General features: G+C 39.2%; 1 protein-coding gene across 5 annotated transcripts in view; it reads left to right on the forward strand.

Annotated features, from left to right (window-relative positions):
* The window catches only part of DIAPH2 (diaphanous related formin 2), a 420,337-nt gene that overhangs the window by 160,738 nt on the left and 237,950 nt on the right, over positions 1–21,649 (forward strand). For all 5 annotated transcript variants that reach the window (XR_013226383.1, XM_077309067.1, XM_077309071.1 and 2 more), the window contains 3 exons: positions 3,931–4,032; positions 7,820–8,059; positions 14,073–14,202. Coding sequence is in view for 4 of the 5 variants with exons in the window: in XM_077309067.1 (XP_077165182.1) it covers positions 3,931–4,032; positions 7,820–8,059; positions 14,073–14,202 (472 nt within the window). In the remaining variant the exon portion in view is untranslated. The remainder of the gene's footprint in view (positions 1–3,930; positions 4,033–7,819; positions 8,060–14,072; positions 14,203–21,649) is intronic.

Consider the following 21,649-nt stretch of genomic DNA (forward strand, 5'->3'; position numbering starts at 1 on the left):
CATGGACAATGATCCTCCAGGCCTTCCTGTCCTCTACCATTCCCTGGAGTCCTTTTAAGTTTGCACCTACTGCTTCAGTGACTCCATCCATCCACCTCATTCTCTGTCGTCCACTTCTTCTTTTGCCCTCGATCACTCCCAGCATTAGGCTCTTCTCCAGGGAGTCCTTCCTTCTCATGAGGTGGCCAAAGTATTTGAGTTTCATCTTCAGGATCTGGCCTTCTAAAGAGCAGTCAGGGCTGATCTCCTCTAGGACTGACCGGTTTGTTCGCCTTGCAGTCCAAGGGACTCGCAAGAGTCTTCTCCAGCACCAGAGTTCAAAAGCCTCAATTCTTTGACGCTCGGCCTTCCTTATGGTCCAACTTTCGCAGCCATACATTGCAACTGGGAATACCATAGCCTTGACTAAACGCACTTTTGTTGGTAGGGTGATGTCTCTGCTTTTTAGGATGCTGTCTAGATTTGCCATAGCTTTCCTCCCTAGGAGCAAGCGTCTTTTAATTTCTTTGCTGCAGTCCCCATCTGCAGTGATCTTGGAGCCGAGGAAAATAAAATCTGTCACTATCTCCATTTCTTCCCCATCTATTTGCCAGGAATTGAGAGGGCCGGCTGCCATGATCTTTGTTTTCTTGATGTTGAGTTTCAAGCCAACTTTTGCACTCTCCTCCTTCACCCGCATCAACAGGCTCTTTAGTTCCTCTTCACTTTCTGCCATTAGAGTGGTATCATCTGCATATCTGAGGTTGTTGATATTTCTCCCTGCAATCTTGATCCCAATTTGTGACTCCTCTAATCCCGCCTTTCTCATGATGTGCTCCGCATACAAGTTAAATAGGCAAGGCGACAGTATACAGCCTTGCCGAACTCCTTTCTCAATTTTGAACCAATCCGTGATTCCATGTTCAGTTCTCACTGTTGCTTCTTGACCTGCATATAAATTTCTCAAGAGACAAATAAGATGCTCTGGTATTCCCATCTCTTTAAGAACTTGCCACAATTTGTTGTGCTCCACACAATCAAAGGCTTTAGCATAGTCAATGAAGCAGAAGTAGATGTTCTTCTGGAACTCCCTAGCTTTTTCCATGATCCAGCGTATGTTGGCAATTTGATCTCTAGTTCCTCTACCTCTTCGAAATCCTGCCTGTACTTCTGGAAGTTCTCGGTCCACATATTGCTGGAGCCTAGCTTGTAGGATTTTGAGCATAACTTTGCTAGCATGAGAAATGAGTGCAATGGTGCGGTAGTTTGAACATTCTTTGGCATTGCCCTTCTTTGGGATTGGAATGTAAACTGACCTTTTCCAATCCTGTGGCCATTGCTGAGTTTTCCAAATTTGCTGGCATATTGAGTGTAGCACTTTTACTGCATCGTCCTTTAAGATTTTGAATAGTTCAACTGGAATGCTGTCACCACCACTAGCTTTATTGTTGCTCAGACTTCCTAAGGCCCATTTGACTTCACATTCCAGGATGTCTGGCTCCAGGTCAGTAACTACCCCACTGTGGTCATCAGGGATGTTAAGCTCGCTCTTGTATAGTTCTTCTGTATAATTTTGCCACCTTTGCTTAATCTCTTCTGCTTCTGTGAGGTCCCTACCATTTTGGTCCCTTATCATACCCATCTTTGCATGAAACGTTCTCTTCATATCTCCAATTTTCTTGAAAAGATCTCTGGTCCTCTCCATTCTATTGTTTTCTTCTATTTGTTTGCACTGTTCATTTAAGAAGGCATTCTTATCTCTTCTAGCTTTTCTCTGGAATTCTGCATTCAATTGGGTGTATCTTTCTCTTTCTCCCTTGCCTTTCACTTCCCTTCTCTCCTTAGCTATTTGTAAAGCTTCCTCAGACAGCCATTTTGATTTCTTGCATTTCTTTTTCTTTGGGATGGTTTTAGTTGCTACCTCTTGTACAATGTCGCGAACCTCCGTCCATAGTTCTTCAGGCACTCTGTCTATCAGATCTAATTCCTTAAATCTATTTGTCACCTCTACTGTATATTCGTCGGGGATATGATTTAGTTCGTACCTGAGTGGCCTAGTGCTTTTCCCTACTTTCTTCAATTTAAGCCTAAATTTTGCAACAAGAAGCTCATGATCTGAACCACAATCAGCTCCTGGTCTTGTTTTTATTGCCTGTATAGAACTTTTCCATCTTTGGCTGCAGAGTACATAGTCAATCTGATTTCTGTGTTGACCGTCTGGTGATGTCCATGTGTAGAGTCGTCTCTTGGGTTGTTGGAAAAGAGTGTTTGCTATGACCATTGTATTCTCTTGACAAAATTCTACCAGCCTGTGCCCTGCTTCATTTTGTACTCCAAGGCCAAACTTGCCTGTTATCCCAGTTATCATTTGGCTTCCTACTTTAGCATTCCAATCCCCCATGATGATAAGCACATCATTTTTTGGCGTTGCTTCTATAAGGTGTTGTAGGGCTTCATAGAACTGATCAACTTCATCCTCTTCAGCAGCAGTGGTTGGGGCATAGACCTGGATCACTGTGATGTTGAATGGTTTGCCTTGGATTCGAACTGAGATCATTCTGTCATTTTGGGGATTGTATCCCAAGACTGCTTTTCCTACTCTCTTATTGATTATGAAGGCTACTCCATTTCTTCTGCGAGATTCTTGTCCACAGTAGTATACCTGATGGTCATCTGAATTAAATTCACCCATTCCTGTCCATTTTAGTTCACTGATTCCTAAAATGTCGATGTTCAGTCTTCTCATTTCTTGTTTAACCACGTCCAGCTTGCCTTGATTCATGGATCTGACGTTCCAGGTTCCTATGGAATAAAAATCTTTACAGCATCGGACTGTCTTTTCGCCACCAGTTACTTCCACAATTGAGCGTCCTTTCGGCTTTGGCCCAGCCGCTTCATTCATTCTGGCGCTACTCGTACTAGCCGTCTGCTCATCCCCAGTAGCATATTGGACACCTTCCGACCTGAGGGGCTCATCTTCCAGCGTCATATCGTTATGCCTATTGGAACTGTCCATAGAGTTTTCATGGCAAAGATACTGGAGTGGTTTGCCATTTCCTTCTCCAGTGGATCACCTTTTGTCAGAGCTCTCAGCTATGACCTGTCCGTCTTGGGTGGCCCTGCACGGTATAGCTCATAGCTTCACTGAACTACGCAAGCCCCCTTGCCACAACAAGGCAGCGATCCTTGAAGGGGGTCTAGTCTTACTCAAAAGCATGTCAAGAAATAATATTTAAATATGGCCAAAATATTGATAGTGAAAAAATTAGAATTTGTTGAAAATTTAAATATTAAGACACAGAGTTTGGCAAAGTTTTGATTATCTAAATCAGGCTTTCTCAACCAGGCTTTTGTGAAACCTTGGGGTTCTTAGTTGCCCTGGAAGGGTTTCCCAAATGGGTTATTTTTAATATTATTTTAAATATATCTTTTATGTTTCTTAAACATTTATCAGGTGATATGACCATATAAGGGCAACGATGGGCGTGCAGGTGGTGGGAGGGGGAAGGGCCTGGGTGGGTGTGTCCACAGCTATGCTTCCCAACAATATATTCTGTATGATTGCACTACTTCTGTGGTTTCTCAAAGCCTGAAGAATGTTTCAGGGGTTTCTTAATGGTAAAAAAGTTGAGAAAGGCTGATCTAGATAAACGATAACAGTTCAAGTTTACAGCCTTATCAAATTGGCAATCTGTTCTTGAATTATAGCATCAAAAGCTGAAGATCTCCTTAAATACACTTAACCATTACATTTCGTTCTGATATGTTTTTTTTTTATAATTACTTGTATACTTTTGTTTCTGTATTTACCTGCAAAGGCACATTCACACTCCTTTCTTAAAATATTATTTTTTAGCTAAAGTAGTATTGTATACATATGGACCTATTTATATTAAGGGCTACATTAATAAATATTGAAAATATTCATTTTTAAAACATATCTTCTACTAGAATCTGGTTAAGAACCTTCCTGAACAGAAGGAGCTCAATGCCTTAGCCGAGCTGAAGAGTGAATACTATGATCTCTGCGAGCCAGAACAATTTGGAGTTGTGGTATGTGCTTTTTTCTGCATGTTTTTATTATATGCATATCTTCATTAAAGTTAGATTGGTGTGAACTTTAAGAATATCAAGCTAGGAACAGAAAGACCTGAGTTTAAATCTTCATTTAGCTGTGAGACTTTATAGAAGTCATTCAGATGGCTAACCTATTTGGTTTTACAATGAAATGCCTCAGTTAAAATTTCATTGCACTGAATAACTTTGGACAATTGCTTTCTTTTATTATTTATCTTTTCTAGAAGGAAATTAAATCAAACATTCTGGCCTCATGGATGCTACTTTGAGTTCCTTATAAAGAGCACTCGATCTAGCTGTGACAAATAAAATGGGGATTTGAGTATTTATTTATTATTATATTTATATACCGCCCTCCCCGAAGGCTCAGTGTGGTATATTGGTTGAGTGTGTCAGGCTAGTATCTGGAAGACCCAGGTTTGAACCGATAGTGCTGTTCTCACAGAGCAGTGAAACCGAAGCACTGCCACCGCCAGTGCAGGCATTATGGCCTGTGCATAATGGGCCAATTAGGTTTCTTAAGATTACCTAGATATTCCACAATGTCAGCATTTTTGTTTGCTCTATGTAAATTTCTCATACACATAATTGTTAATTCATTGTGATTTTATAATGCAAGCTTATGTAGTGGATACGATTGCTGGTTGTCCAAAATAATATTCTAAATGGTTCGATAATTCAGTTGTCCAAATAATAGTCCACTTTAGTAGCCATGTTGTTAACATTGGGACAGCATTTGGGCTCCCAGAAGGTCCTACGTATGCAAACTATATTCTGAGAAAGATTTAAGGGCTTTTTTTGTGCTCTGTTTTCACATATCTATAATTCAGACCACTTGAATGAATTGTGTTGCAGTATTCTTGCATAAATCAAGAGTAATGTAGTGAATAAAGATTACCTGTCTTGTAAACCATGGAGTGCAGACTTCAGTATAAAGTTATTGTGCACAAAATGTCATGCTTGGCACTGTGTGTTTGTGTTTGTTTTCAGTATCCATTCTGACTTCTCAGTCTTTTGTATTATAATATAATCTGTTTGCTTTGTGTTACACTTCATTCTAATACTGTTTTTCAAGAAGTGATGAAGCTTCCTATCAAAAGCCATTTTCAAACCCTTTTTCTATCTGCTATAGATAAATGTCTGTGCGCTCATATGCAGACTTTTGAAATGTATTCAAGGAAACTAAGCCTTCCAGAATGTATTTTTTTCCCTTTTAGTATTAAAAAAGAGAAGTAAATAAGAAACTGATCTTAGCATGACAGATTATTTTGTCTCACAATGTTATGCACTTTAAAGAAGAATTAACTTGGTTTAAGCAATTCCTTTCCCCCCCCCCCCTCTCTTTCTCTCTGTACTGGAGAAGAAAGCCCACCAGAGTTTATGTGTTATAGTCACATAAATTAATATTACATTCCTAATGCTTAAAGGGGGGTGAAGGTAGTAATATCAAAGAGGGTGATTATGAGAATGAGGGAGAACTTAACCCTTTCTCCTTTTTCTATATATTCATTGTAATTATGGTCCCACCCCACCCAGGTTTAAAAGTCCTCTGTGGAGGCTATGTGAATTTGTTATAATGAGTGTGTGTATATTATGTGCACATACTGAGAACTTTTCAGCCTATTGTGGCTTCCAAAACCAAGCAGATTTTCAAAATTAGTAGGTATTGACTTCACATGACTCTGTAGTATTCAAATCAATGGACTATTTTACAAACTGCTATTGTGTAGTAGTGCTTCTAAAATTTTGGTCTAAATGACCGTAGATAAATGATTTGATTTGATTTGACTTCACATGACTGTGTATATGAATGGATCTGGTAGTGCTCCAGAAGAATCAAATAGCAGTTGTGCTGTCAAAAGTTGTTACAAAGTTATGATTTTTACTGGTAGAAATATTATAAGTTCACATAAGTTCTCCAACTGATAAAATGTTAGAAGAAGAAGAAGAAGAGTTGGTTCTTATATGCCGGTTTTCTCTACCCGAAGGAGGCTCAAAGTGGTTTACAGTCGCCTTCCCGTTCCTCTCCCCACAATAGACACCCTGTGGGGTAGGTGAGGCTGTAATTGGCCTGGTTATCACTGCTTGGTCAGAACAGTTTTATCAGTGCCGTGGCGAGCCCAAGGTCACCCAGCTGGCTGCATGTGGGGGAGCGCAGAATTGAACCCGGCATGCCAGATTAGATATCCGCACTCCTAACCACTACACTAAACTGGCTCTCAAGTTTACAATCATAATGTTCACTGTATTGTATGATTAATATTCATTGTAAACCACCCTGAGCCACAAGGGATCATGGCATATAAATGCAATTAAATAAATAAAAATAAATATACACCTATTCCCATATACAAGTTATATAGCTTGTAAGGGGCAACAGTACAGAGGTGTTTAACACTAATTTGTTTCTGATTTTAAACGTCTGTTAAAACTGGCTGTTTATGGAAATTTACTCACTCTCCATAAGGCAACTACTAATAGTGTCTTGGCTGGCAAGACTCTTGTTAATAATATGGATACTTATATTAGAAATAACTGGTTAAGAAACCGGTTTCAGCTGGACAGCCATGTTGGTCTGCAGTAGACAAATAAGATTCAAGTCCAGCAGTTTCTTAAAGGCCAACAGGATCTCCACAGTACATACCTAGGTTCAGAAACTAGTACAGAATGATTGAAAGACTCCTTCTATTTGAAATTTGTCTTTCAGACTGTATACTCCTATTTGCATATACAAATTAGGTAAGTTAATTATTAATATAAGGTTTTAATTAGATAATCAATATACTCATCAACCCTAATAAAGGTCAGAATTAGACGTTTAAAATTCATTTAGAAAAGTCACACTTTGTAATTAGGTTACTTATTATAACAGACTAATTAGCTTAATATTCTTATTTGTGCATGAAAATTGGAGCATCACATTTTCATTTAGATGAAGCATTAAGATGAATGATATATTCACAAATTAAACACAGCTTTTTTTTTTAGTTATACCCAAGATCAAATGAAGTTTCACATCTAATGTAAAGGAGATGAAATTTAATGATGGATAGCAAAGATAATATACTTGCTGCCACTGTGTATTTTCACAAGTATTGGAGACCTGGGTGCAGTGGGGTTTGGACACTGACATGTTCTTGTAACAAAATTATTTTTCTGGCGATTCATCAGAAGATATTTAGAGCTAGTGCTAGAGATGTTTCCTAATCATATTTCTAAACATTTCTTATTTAATGTTGTTGTTGCTACCACTATTACATTTTATTTATTTATATTTATTTATGTTTACATTTATATTCCGCTGCTCTCAAATGTTTTGCAGTGGTTTACAAAATCAATAAAATACAATAAAATCCCCTAAAATACCCCTTAATACAAAATATAATATAGCATAGCAAGATAGTGAACAATAAAATACCAAACCTCTCCCCTGTTCAGCAAGAATTTCTAGATAATTTCTGTTTTCAGTGACTTCTTCAGTGGTTGAGTCCTCCAATATAAGTTTGTTGTAACAATAGTGGAAAAATCCTACAGCCTTTCCTTATATTAGTGTTTTAATATCAATGGGCCATTGGCTCAAAGGTACCAGGGAATGTTAGCCAAAGACCATTCTACAAGACGTACGCCACCATGTTGTGGAAGAATTGGCACCTATAATTAATATTATTAAAAGTGTTTTCTGTGTATGGGGAAGTAATGTTGTTCTTCATTGCATGGAAAGTATTTTAGCACCCTCTCCCTTAGACATTTTCTTATCTTTCAGATGAGCTCAGTGAAAATGTTGCGGCCTCGCCTCAATGGCATCCTTTTCAAGCTGACGTTTGAAGAGCACATAAACAATATCAAGCCTGGCATCATGGCAGTCACGATAGCCTGTGAGGAGGTGAAGAAGAGCGAGAGCTTTAGCAAGCTGTTGGAACTCGTGCTGCTGATTGGAAACTACATGAATTCAGGCTCCAGGAATGCCCAGTCTCTGGGCTTTAACATTAGCTTTCTCTGCAAGGTAATACTAACATTATTTACAACTAGTAATAAAGCCCGCTGTATGCTGAATACAGCGGGCGCTAGAAGCTTACCTTGTTGGGCTGCGGGGCTCACGGCGATGGCGGCTCTCTTGAGCGGCGGCTCTCTGTGTTGGCGGCCTGACCTGAGGCCAGCGGGCAGGGAGCCCCCGGCAGCCGCGCTCCGCGCGACTGCCGGGGGTTCCCTCGGGCGGCGGCCTGATGTGGCTTGCAGTTGCAGTTGGTCCCTCCGATTGTCTGTCCTGAGGAAGGGTCCAATCTGGACCCTTCCTCATCCCGGACACATCCCGCCCCAGAAGCCCTTATCGCTTTATTTAGTCCGTGGCGCCCGCGACGCCACGGGCAGTGTTCAGATAATGGTGAATCCTTATGGGCCCATTTCAGGTCAGTTTTGTTGCAAAGAAATCCTTCAATGTTATGTATTCATTCTGCATATAGTGTCTATTCAATGCTGCCTTTGGGTTGATGTTAACTCAGAATACTTTTGAAGCTGTTGGCATGCCACTTACCTCTTTTTTTCAGTCCTGCTTGCTTTCGTGGTGTGATATGAGACAGGGGCTTGTAGATTTCAACAACAAAATCTTTACTTGTTATTTAACACATGGGGTGGATAATTTTTTTAACACCCTCCTCTATTTTTTCTTGCCCTCAAATTACAGTTGACCTATAGCAATCCTGTAGGGATTTCAAGGCAAGAGAGATTTGCCTGCCTCCACATTGGCCCTGCTTAGGTTGGGAGATCTGATGTGTTCAGACTCGGCTGGGCTATCCAACTCGGGGATCCTCATCTATGCAACAAAATTATTATTTTCAGTAATAATCATGAAATTAAATTAGTAATAATAACAGCCAGAAAATAAGTGCCGTTAGGTAGCCATGTTGGTCTGAAACAATAGAACAAAGTTTGGTGTTAGCTACAAGGCTAAAGTCTTTATGTTGATTGCAAATCCTTAAAAATGCATTATCTTTCTGGATATTACATTGCAGTGTGCGGCAGTGTGTGCTGAAGAAAGCGATTTGTAAACAACCCTCGGCAGAGAGCACAGAACTTAATTTTGCTTAAATAAAGGAGACTGCCATTAGAATTCATGTACTGTATCGAGGCTGGCAAGCTGGAACAATAGTTTTGATATATGCACTGAAGCATTCATGACTGCCAATTCACTGAACAGTTAATATTTATAGAAATATAATACAGCAAAAAATAATATAAAACCCAAAACATGTTAGGATGAAAGCAGAAAACTGATTAACATTTTGTTGGAAACTTTGAAAGTTTTGCCTCATTATATTGGCTGGATACTGTGTAGCTGCCCTTCTGTGACTGATAATGTCATTTATTGACATGTACCAACAATAGCAGTTATGTTATAACTGGAAAACAGTCCATCAAGGTTGAATGACAAAGAAGAGTTTCTCACTTGATGCTGCAGAGCACCTTAGCATTCATTAGTCTCATCAAGAAACTGTGTCTCACTGCAGTTGTAAGCTAAGAAACTGTGTTTCACTGCAGATGTAAGGCCATGCATGGTCTGGGCCAGTGTATCTGAGAGACCGCCTCCCTACCTGTACCCCCAAAAGAGCCTTACGCTCTGCCACCTCCAACTGGCTGCGGATCCCTGGCCCCAAAGAAGCACATCGGGCCTCAACAAGGGCCAGAGCCTTTTCAGTCCTGGCCCCCACCTGGTGGAATGAGCTCCCTGAAGAGATCAGGGCCCTGCCGGAACTTCCACAATTCTGCAGGGCCTGCAAAAGGGAGCTCCTCCACCAGGCATTTCTGTGAGGCTGACCGACTCAAACATCTGCTGCCCCCCCTCAGATTCCCCTCCATGACTGACAAATCTGACCTGCCCAGGGATTGTCATTGTTGCTCTGTTAAAAATCACTTTCAACTGTTAAAAACACTGTTCTGTTTTTCATGTTATGATTATGTTATGCCATGTTATGTTATGGTTGTTATTTATTGTAATATTATAATATTCTATTTAAGTATCCCATAACGTTTAATGTAAACCACCCAGAGCCATAGGGAAGGGCAGTATAGAACTCTATAAATAACTGGGTTAGGTCAAGAGTATGATCCAGATACATACATTCCCTCCCTCTTGTTGCTTGAGGTGTTAAATCACCATGATTTCTGGCAACTCCCTAGGCTTTTTAAGGCACATTCAGAGGTGGTTTGCCACTTCCTGCCTCTGCATCATGACCCTGGTATTCCTTGGTGATCACCCATCCAGATACTAGCCAGGACTAACTCAACTTAGCTTCTTCCTTTTGCAGAATGAACCATGGTATGGCACCAGATCTTCACTAACTAAACTGTTAAGAATAACTAGTTTTAATTAAATTGGTTTAACCAAAGCTACTGAGACAGCTGCATTAGTATTGTGGCATCTTATCAACATTAATAAATTTTCAGTATTTTGAAGTTTTGATTTTGCAACTTAATGTTACTAACATCAGTGATTTGGAGATAGGCAACATAATTGCTTCCCTGGATTTATATGCTGCATAAATGTCCATTAAATTGATTCACTTTAATACACAAGTTTCTGTGTGCTGGAGTTTTATATGGTCCTTCTGTGCTTCGTATTTTGCTGTAGGAATTAGGATTATGTTCTGTATAAGACCTGGTAGCAATAAATTAGGCACACCCTTTTAAATCATTTTTCTAAGAGAAACTTTCATCTGAATAGTGTAGGCCAGTGATTACTCACACAGTGCTTTGGAGGCACATATAGATATTTGGCATGCCACCTATGGCTCTTCTGAATATTGTAACACCTATTCAGTGATTCAGGGATGTGGGCAAAGTTATTGATCTGTAATCAATGGTAAGCTCTGTATAACTTAGTTATACTATAACTTAGTATAACTTATAACTTAGAAGGCCTGGAGGATCATTGTTCATGAGGTCGCGATGGGCTGGACACTACTTCACACCTAACAACAACAACAACAACAACAACAACAAATAACTTAGATCAGCTTTTTTTCAATTTTACTGTTGAGAAACCCCTGAAACATTCTTCAGGCTTTGAGAAGCCTCAAAAGTGATGTGAGTGTGCAGAATATGGGTCTCTCCCCTTCCCACCACCTCCAGGCCCATCATTAGCCATTTCATGAGGGGTGGGTGGACATAACCAATTATGATCATATTAAAAGAATACCAGTCTCAGAAAGATTGTGCACTTGTCCACCAATGGACGTGGAATCTATGGGACACATCTTCTTCAATTGCCCCCCAGCTAGTAACAGGCTTAACTGTCCCCTTTTGGATGGCAGGTTACACCAAACAGAAGCAGATTGGTCCCAAAGAGCTTCTCATGGGTGACATACCCCAGTTCTCTCTACAGACAACAAACTTTTGTGCTTACGTGATTCAAGACCGCCATGAGAAAACCAAACTCCTTTAACTTTTTTTTTTATAATTACTAATTTTATTCTCTGCACCCCAACATACTTTAAAATATTTTTGTCTAAGTTTTCTGTCCTGGTCTGCGATCGTATAAACAAACAAACATACAGTCACATCACACTATAAGCAGAGGGAAAATGCTTACAAAATTAGCATAGGGACATAGGATTTTTATTTTCCTGTAGATGGTAATTTCCTGCTGGAAGTATTTCCCCTCTGCTCTAATCAGGCTGATTACATCATGCATTGTATCTTTGCAACCTTTACAAGCATTCTTTACAACACCTCTCCTACCTTCTGATTAGTATAAAAGGACTCAGATATCCATATCTATTATGCTGTTGAATGGAGCTTTGACTATTCAAAATTTATACCCTGAAGTTCTTTGTCTAAGGTGCTGCTAGTCTCAAATTTAACTGTTCTGCTCTGGTTTGATGCCACTATATTCCAAAACAGCATCTATTATCACTAAGAAGCCACAGGGGACATTTTTTTTTACATCTACTGAAGTACTAGAACAGATTGACATAACTAATACTGAGAGTGAATAATGAACATGTTAATTTCCTTTTTTGCCCCTTCATAGATTGTATAGTTATGGGAAAAGAAACCTGCTTTGATAAAAGCAACTGTATATTTGACGTGGAAGGGAAGAATTCCTGCTTTTGTTATTTCTTCTATGATCAGTATTCTTTTACAAAATACAGTAAACCTAACCAGACAATTCAGCCTTGAGTATTTGTTTAATTTCCAGCAGATTTGCTGCATAGAATGCTTTAAAATGTTTTGTTTGTATCCTTCCTTTCTGTTCTTATAAGGGATTTGGATTATCGGAATTTTTTCTACTAACATTCTGATGAAGAGGAAATTTGCCTTTGTGTTCTTGTTTATTGATTTTAAAGTGAGAAAATGGAAATGTAATTATTACAATGAAACTTTTTATAACAATGAAAGTACCGTATATACTCGCATATAAGCCGAGGCACCTAATTTGACCACAAAATCTGGGCAAATGTATTGATTCACGTATAAGCCGATTGTGGGAAATGCAGCAGCTACTTTACATTAGTTGAGGCATCAGCAGGTTAAATGTTTCTGAATATTTATTTCAAAGTAAAACAGTAAACTAGCTTTGTAAGTGCAAAAGTGAACTTTGCTTTATCGATAGATGGGTGGCAAATTTAATACTGGTGATGCTAGTATTCTATAAAGACTCAGACAGTTAAACTTACGTTGTATATAGTATGGCTAACCAATTTGTTATGATAAAGTAGAACTGTTGGGTTTTAAGCCCTGATTTTCTCTATCCTGAGCAGTATCAAAGTGGCTTAAAATTACCTTCCCTACCTCTTCCCGTAACCTTGTGAGGTGGAACTGAGGGAGTCCAGAGAGGACTGTGATTGGCTCAAAATCTCCCAGCAGGCTTCATGTGAAAGAATGAAAAATCAAGCTCAGTTCTCTAGATTAGAGTCTGCTACTCTTAACCACAAAACCACACTAGCTCTCATTTGTCCACAGCAATAGACAGGGATGTCCAGAATTCTGCGTTGTGAAGTGTCTTCCGTACTTTGCTTTGATCCTTTTCCTTGTCCTCACTAATTGGTTCAATTTCTGTGAGTCTTACTTGTCATATCATTGGAAACAACTGGCTTAGCTGCTTGTTAATATATATCGACTCTTTGTGGATTTTTGGTCTAGTGATTGCCATCTTTTCTGTAAACCGCTTGATTGTATTTGATTCTTCATTTATGTTGAAGTACCTTGAATCAGGAAATCATGCATGTTTTTGATTTTGCTAAATGTTTTTCAGTGTTTCAAATATGGAATTATGGTTGTGCACATCAAACATTTTTTGACTAATTTAGGATCCAGATTTGAGATGAGCATGCTTTTAGCTGGGCAGATTTTTTGAGATTCTTGTTATCATTTGGGGATATTTTTCCTTGGGTCAACTTTTGAGACTTTTTAAACAATCCTCCCCCTTCCCCCCTCCCAGCAACAAGAGATAAGGATAAAAGATTCTGGTCTTATCAGCTATTGGCTTTTTCTCCCATTTAAATGTTAGACTAGGGTAGGTAACCTATCAGCTGTTAGTCCCTTTACATTTTAAACAGTGGTCCTTTCAAGTATAAAGGGTGGGAGATGGTGTCAAACAATTGTTTGGAGTGACCAGCTTCTTCTCTCCCCCTCTTGCCTCCTGGAAACCCAAAATGTCATGAGATTCCAGGATATACATTTTTGTTACCACTAGAATTTGTGAGTCTTTGGGGTCATTTTGGGTTTACCTAACCCAACCCAAACCAGCTAATTTCTGGTTTATTTTTGGCTCAAGTATTTCAGAGAGCATACTTGTACATGGAACATTTTGTATGGGGAATTAGCAGTATGAATTCTCCCTTATTTATTGAATCTGTATATTATAAGAATAAATGTAAAATCACTTTTAATGCTCCTTGTTATCTTGATGTGTGTTTTATTTCCAGAGGCAGATTTTAAAAACATGGATTGCAAAACATATTCCTACAAGAGAGGATTTCTCAGTGACAAATAATGAATCTCTTTTTTTGCCTTTGTAGGTTAGAGATACCAAATCATCAGATCAAAAATCAACACTATTGCATTTCCTGGCTGAAATTTGTGAAGAGAATCATCGAGACATCCTAAAATTCCCAGATGAACTGGAACATGTAGAGAGTGCAAGTAAAGGTATGCAAAGAGATAAGGCCCTTTTAAATACCATCTACATGTGTTTTTAGATCATGCAGCATGCAGACATTAATAATCATCTTGGATATAAAGATCTAGATGCTTGATGACAATGGAATACAAAAACATTGCCTTGAAATCCAGTGCAGTAATAATTCAGCATGTAAATGAATGAGAAATGTTTCTGCTCATGGTGTCATTCACTGTCTTGCAATTTTTATTATTATGCTTAGGTTGGGTGCTTTGGTGGCCGAAGCGGCCAATCGCTCTCAACGCAGCCAGTGCCACACTGCGCGGGGGGGGAGGTGCGGACATTGGTGCACCGGCAGGGCGCACACACGTAGACACAGAGCTCTGCGGCTGCGTATGTGCGCCCGCCGGAGCTCTGACACCCCCGGCTTCCCCCCGCAGCGTGGCACTGGCTGCGTCGGGCGCCAAAGCGCCCAACCTCACTATGCATGTGTGCTGATCAATGTTTAACGATCTCTATTACTTATACAGTTCACCAATATGAACTGTGTGGTTGATTGTATTGGAGACCTGGGCTTCGTCTTGTCTCCTTTTTCTTCCCCATGCTGGGGCTCTAGTGCCACCATACTGGGAGGTGGTTTGCCGTCTCAGCAGTTGCAATGTTTTATTAAAATACCTAATCAGTCCTACCAACAATTTGGTGTATTTAGATAAGTGTAGGCCAATTTATCCAAATAAACCAAATAGTACAGTGAAGTATATAACATGTTCTGTTAAAACACAATAAAAAAAAATAAAACAATTTAAAAAGAAACAACACTAAACCAACATAGCAGCTAGATGAAGACATTTATCTATCACTGTCTTGCCTCCTCTACAGTTTTACCAGATCATATTCATTCCAAATGTTAATTCCTCCTGTGCAAACTTGCTGTGGTATAGTTATAATAAAAACAATTATAAATGCAAGAAGAAATATAAAAAGCTAGGGGGTTGTAGTGGCATAAGAATAGTTTTGATACATCCTTGTTAACTTATGTTTCTACTTACCAATTTTTGATTATCTTGTGTTTGCTTCATTTTTATTTTTTACTTATAAAAACATTCTCTTTACAGAGTCTTAGCTGTTTACCAGACATGTTTGATAAATCCTTTATTGGTTATCTCCTGTAGCTACCACTTTAAGTTTCAGCTTTGAGATTTCTTTTCTTTTCCTTTCTTTGGGGAGTTTGGCTTAAAACCTCTAGTGTGATAGGTCAGCTCAAGGGATTCAACCAAAAGTGTTGGTAAAAATAATTAAAACAATTTCACCATTAGGATTGGGAAAGATTTATTAATGGAGCTTAATTATGTTAATTCCAAGATTTTGCATAAATCTGAAGTAAATTTTGTTTCAGTTAAATTTATTCAGTTCTGTAAGATAAAAGCTAGTTAAATATTCTATAAATAGCATCAACTGATAAGCAATGTAAATTGCTGAATATTTTAATGACTAAATGCAAGGCTTAAAGTTTTCTGTGCAGTGATCTATAAATGGCGGTGGCCTAATGCATGCATTCATCTTGTTTGATATTCTAAATGTAATATTGATAGGGTTAATAGCACAACACTGAAACCAAGGGAAGATTCACTCAGTTCAGGCTGGAGGGGCCTCACTGTTGATGTATGGACATTGGTACTCCCACAAAGACATCTCTTCTAGGGCAACTGCAAATGGTGTCATTGTGTTGCCTATTGACATTCTTACATGCTTGATTTATCCATGATGCAGTGTTGGCATAACTTTTGGTTGCCATAGAAGGGACATCATTCTGCCTCAATAACATCAATAGCCAGATTCCCCCCTCATTTTTCTCACACCACTAAGCTGAAGAGTGCAGAGAGCAGGCAGTGAAACAACCCTTAATGCTTTAAAGAGAATATATCCCAAATCTTCATATTTATTTATTTATTAGATTTCTATACCATCCTCCCATACAGCTCAGGGTGGTTCACATACAACATTGCAGGGGTAGTACATAGAACAGTCTGAACATATAACAGTTCACAAAATAACACATCAGCAACAATCCATTACTGGATCTAAATCAGAACTCCAGTGGCTTTGGCCAGCAATAATATAGCAACAATGACAACTTAGATAAGCCCCAGGGAGGTCAGGCTGGTTCAGGTCATGGAGGGAGTGTCTGAGGGGGGACCTGTGGATGTTGTTCGGACCAGCGAATGCCTGGTGGAGGAGATCCCTTTTGCAGGCCCTGAAGAATTATGGAAATTCAGGCAGGAGCATGATTGTATCTCAAGCCCCTTTTTTTCCCAACCTCCTCTGCCTTTGCCTCTACCCCTAATTATTGGGATCCCTGTCCCCCTTTGGTTTCCCCCCTTGTTGTTGCTTCACCCTTAATTATGCCCAGTGACTGAAGTCTGTCCATGTCTGGTGTTTTATTTCTGTTTGCCATAGGGGACTCTCTCTTGGGGTTATCAATTGTCCTGAATCTTGGTTTCTTGCTTAAATTACTTGGGGTTGTAAGATTTGGGCTTAGTTTGGATGTTCTGGTTTGGTGTTTGATTCCAGAGGGATGTCCCTATATATTTAAGTGTTTCTCACAATAATTTCTTGTGGCAATTCAACACACGTGATATATGGAGGTGTTCTCACTATGTGTAACCCACTGGTGGGAAGATATATTTCAGTGCTTACATACTTCTTATAGCATAATATCTACTTATACTCGTAACAGGCATTGGTCTTTGGACTTTCCTTTGTTGTGGACTTTATGAAGTATTAGTTATAAAATTGTGGAGAAATGTACTTGTAGAGAAACATTGTTTTGATTAATATTAACTGCATATTTATGCTTAATACAGTATTAATCACACACTTTGCAGAAGAGCATACAGGACCAGAAGTGTTTACATGAGGGCAACATTTTAACAAGTCACTTCGGTTCATGTTGGAACTTTCTCCGTTTCACAGGGCCTGTACGACAACTCTTCCACTAAGTCTTTGGGTGAGACCAGGGTTATTACATCTACCCCCTGCCCCGGATTGCCTAGAACAGCAGCCAGTCCCCTATAACAATCTGTAACCATATATTCTCCGAGTCAGTGGGTTGGGATGTTGCAGAGTAGGGGAGGGTGTATTTTTTTTGTTGCCTGGGAGGGATATGGTATTTTACTGAGGGTTTTATTGTGGGCTTTTAAAGCTGTAACCTGCCATGAGCCAGCTTGGCTGGGAGTGGCAGGGTATGATGATGATGATGATAATAACAATAATAATAAATAATTATCATTATTACATATTAGATAATGGTTAAGAGCTTGAGTATCCTATACGGACAGAATAGAAATTAGACTTTAATATGAAAAGGTCAGATGGATTAGGAGATTCAATAATACATTTCTTTGAATCTTCAATAATATGTTCTTTATTGATAGCAAATCTTGCATGTTAATAAAAAAGGACCTATACACTTACACAAGTGAAACATGAGCAGGATAATTATTTTAGCTCTCTTCAAAAATGATATGAAAATTTAAAAGAAAAGCAAGTTAAAAAAAATGAGGGCAGGTGATTAGAGTAGAAAACTAACAATATAACCCCACATTTTGCCTCGCTGTAGATATTTATTTATTTATTTATTATTTAGAACCTCTTGTGGCACAGAGTGGTAAGGCAGCTGACATGGTGTCTGAAGCTCTGTCCATGAGGCTGGGAGTTCAATCCCAGCAGCCGGCTCAAGGTTGACTCAGCCTTCCATCCTTCTGAGGTCGGTACAATGAGTACCCAGCTTGTTGGGGGGTAAACGGTAATGACTGGGGAAGGTGCTGGCAAACCACCCCATATTGAGTCTGCCATGAAAACGCTAGAGGGGCGTCACCCCAAGGGTCAGACATGCACAGGGGATACCTTTACCTTTATCGTATTTATTATTTATTATTATATATTATAGTTTATACTTCTGCCATAATCCAGAGAGATGTTACAAGTCCTGTATATATTTCATTGGTTTTTCACAGATAGACAATACATGCTAAATAGAGTATGATATCCCTTTGGAGTGTTTGACATTGTTTGTGGTATTAAAATTTGTGTTAGTTTTTGATGCCTTTTCTGTTTGCCAATATTTGGCATCTAGAGTTGCCAGTGGCTGGCAACTGACAAGACAGCCATAAAATTTCTAGTGATTTCTAGGGTGAGATTACATCATTTACAGTTTTCCTCCAGATATAATATGTCACCATTGTGTTAATATTCTGGTTTCCCTTCAGTAAACTAAAAAAAAAAAAACCCAACATTTAAACATAGAATCATAGATTCATAGAATATTAGTTGGAAGGGACCTCTTGGCTCATCTAGTCCAACTCCCTGCACTATGCAGGACACTCACAACCCTATTGTCATCCACTGTAACCTGACACCCCCTTGAAAATTCACAGAATCAGCCTCCAACAGATTGCTTGGTCTCCAAACCCCTCACCATCTTTGTTGCCTTCCTCTGGACAAGCTACAGTTTGTCTACATCCCTCTTCAACTGTGGTGACCAAAAATGAACATAGTACTCCTAGTGAGGCTGAACCAGAGAAGAGAAAAGTGATACCATCACCCCCTGTGATCTGGACACAATACTCCATTTGATGCAGCCCAAAATCCCATTTGCCTTTTTAGCCACTGAGTCACACTGCTGACTCATGTTCAATGTATGTTCTATTAAGACTCCTAGATCCTTTACACAAGTCTCCCCCACCCTATATTGGTGTAGACGGTTTTTCCTACCTAAATGCAGAACTTTACATTTGTCCCTATTGAATTTCATTTTTTTCAGTTTAGCCTATTTCTCGAGATTATCAAGATCATCCTGTATTCTGATTCTGTCTTCTGTTGTGTTTGCTACCCCTTTCAGTTTAGTATCATCTGCAAATTTAATAAGTGCCCCCGTCTAATCCCTCATCTAAAGCATTTATAAATATGTAATCCCTGGGGCACTCCACTTGTCACTCTTCTCCAAGAGGATGCTGAACCATAAACAAGTACCCTTTGGGTATGATCTGTCAACCAGTTATCAATCTACCTGACAGAATTAGGATCCAAACCACAATTTATGAATTTTTCAACAAGAATATCATGTGGAACCTTATCAAAAGCTTTACTGAAATCCAGATAAACTGTTTCCACAACATTCCCCTGATCCAACAAGATAGTCACTTTCAATTGAACAACTGGCATAAAGAACAGAAATATGTTGGTTATCAGCAGGGATATGGCACTATTGATAGCTGAATGAATTCATTTGGAACACATCGGTTTGGTGAGAATGGATATAAAAGATGTTCCTTTAATAATGATGGGAATTTGCCTCATAGGTAGATTAATCCATACCATTGTTTATTCAGTTTTCTGTAAAGTCATTAATAACACATTTCAGGCTTTGAAAAAAAACATCTTGGTTTTTTCCATTTCTGATTTTTGAATGTTTTTTAGTTTTGATTTTTTATATAGTTAATTATTTTAAAATTATACCAATATGCTTTCATCATCCATGAATTTGTGAGTTTGATTTGTTCCTCTCGGTTTTGTTAGAAAATTGATGACTGAGCAAGCTGTTAGAATGGAATTCCATTTAATGTATACAAAATTTTCAGTGCATTGCATGATTTGGCTTGCTGGGAGACCATGGAGCAATATAGATTTTATATACATACTAGTTGTGTTTCATTTTAATTTCTGGGCAACATGACAGCTTTAAATATAATTTTTTTTCTGAAATCAGAAATCATTTTTCATTAAAACTATGAATTTAACTACCTTTTAAAGGCAGCTGTCATAGGGTAGCTGTCTTTTATCTGGGACTAAGCCCATTTAACTTACTTCTGAACAGACATGTCTAGGATGGGACTGTAAATTGGTAAGGCCTGTTGATTCTATCAATTTACTGAGCCATGTCTTTACAATCAAGATTAGGTTCTTTCTGCTCTCTTTTTTTTGTTAGCTTTAATCGTGTTGAAGTGCCACCTCATATCTCCTGTTTATGGTATTTACTAGGAACAAAGCCTGCTGCATTCAGGAATACAACAGGCGCTAGATTGGGGTGGTGGTAGAAGAACTATATGGATAGTCTTTCCTTCCCTCCAGGACCTGGAAAGGCTGCAGGCTGGAGGCCCCTGGGCAGGGTAGTCACCGGCAGGGGCAGCTGTCACGCAGCCGGGATCTTCAGCCTTGGAGGGAAGTGGAAGGAGGAGGAGGTGGTCAGGGGTGGGGGATTGAAGGTGATTGGCTGGCCACTGGACAGACAGGCAAGTCGGTTGAAGGAGGCTGCTGTGAGTGGGCGTTAAGCACTGAGTGGCACTTAAGCCATGAGACCAGCTCCTCCTCTTAGGCCTTACCGGAAATATTAAGTGGAACAGATAAGAACAGCCAGAAATTTCATTAACTCGTGATCTTCTAATACCCATCATTTCAGAGACTAAGAAACTGACGAAAATGAAGAAAAATGAACTCAGGTGGGGTATGCATTCAGCTATACTTGGACATGGTTTACCTTGATTTCACTAAGGGTTTTATATGATTCCACATGGAATTTTTATTGGCATAGGTCAAATGTTGTATGGATCCTATTACTCTTAGGTGGATTGAGAACTGGTTGACTGATTGCACCCAAAGGGTGCTTGTAAATGGTTCTTCTTGGTTTGCATCAGTTTGATCAAATGCACTGGCACCCCCAAATTTTGCAGGGCTTCTCACAATTTGTTGTGATCTACACAATCTTGTCTTCAATAAAGGGGATGTAGACATCTTTCTGATATTCCCGTGACTTTTCCAAAATATCTAGCTCAGTATTTTGAACATTGTTAGCCAAATTCATTGCCATCTGAATTTACCTACCCCAGTTAGCATCAATTTACCCTTTTAAGTCTTTTTCTTCATATTGTGCAGTCTGTGTTCTTAAGGACAGGGGTGGTCAACCTGTGGTCCTCCAGATGTTCATGGACTACAATTCCCATGAGCCCTTGCCAGCAAATGCTGGCAGGGGCTCATGGGAATTGTAGTCCATGGACATCTGGAGGACCACAGGTTGACTACCCCTGCTTAAGGATATAAATGCAAGAGAGACCCACTATTAAACATAACCCACCCACTGGAATCCCAAGATATCTATGAATATTTAATATCGTTATTTATATTGCCCTCTGTAACAAATATATCACCATTAACTTTTTTTTTTAAGTTTGAAACAGCTTTAGTCTCTCTTCTCATGGGCAACGAAATGCTGGTTTTCCATTTTCATCTGCTATATGGGCTGAAATGTTAATGTGATGGGGAATGACAGACAGATGAAATTATTTGTAGTCCTACTGTCAGGCATTGTCCTAAGTAGCTGTTAATTAACACCCTGGGATTAAAATGCTGTAGCTTTTGAATTCAGTAGTATGCCTGGCTCTTTCCACTAGTGGCTTTCCCTAGTTTAGTGAATTAGATGCA

This window comes from Paroedura picta, chromosome 13, assembly GCF_049243985.1.
Source record: "Paroedura picta isolate Pp20150507F chromosome 13, Ppicta_v3.0, whole genome shotgun sequence".
Classification (NCBI taxonomy): Eukaryota; Metazoa; Chordata; class Lepidosauria; order Squamata; family Gekkonidae; genus Paroedura; species Paroedura picta.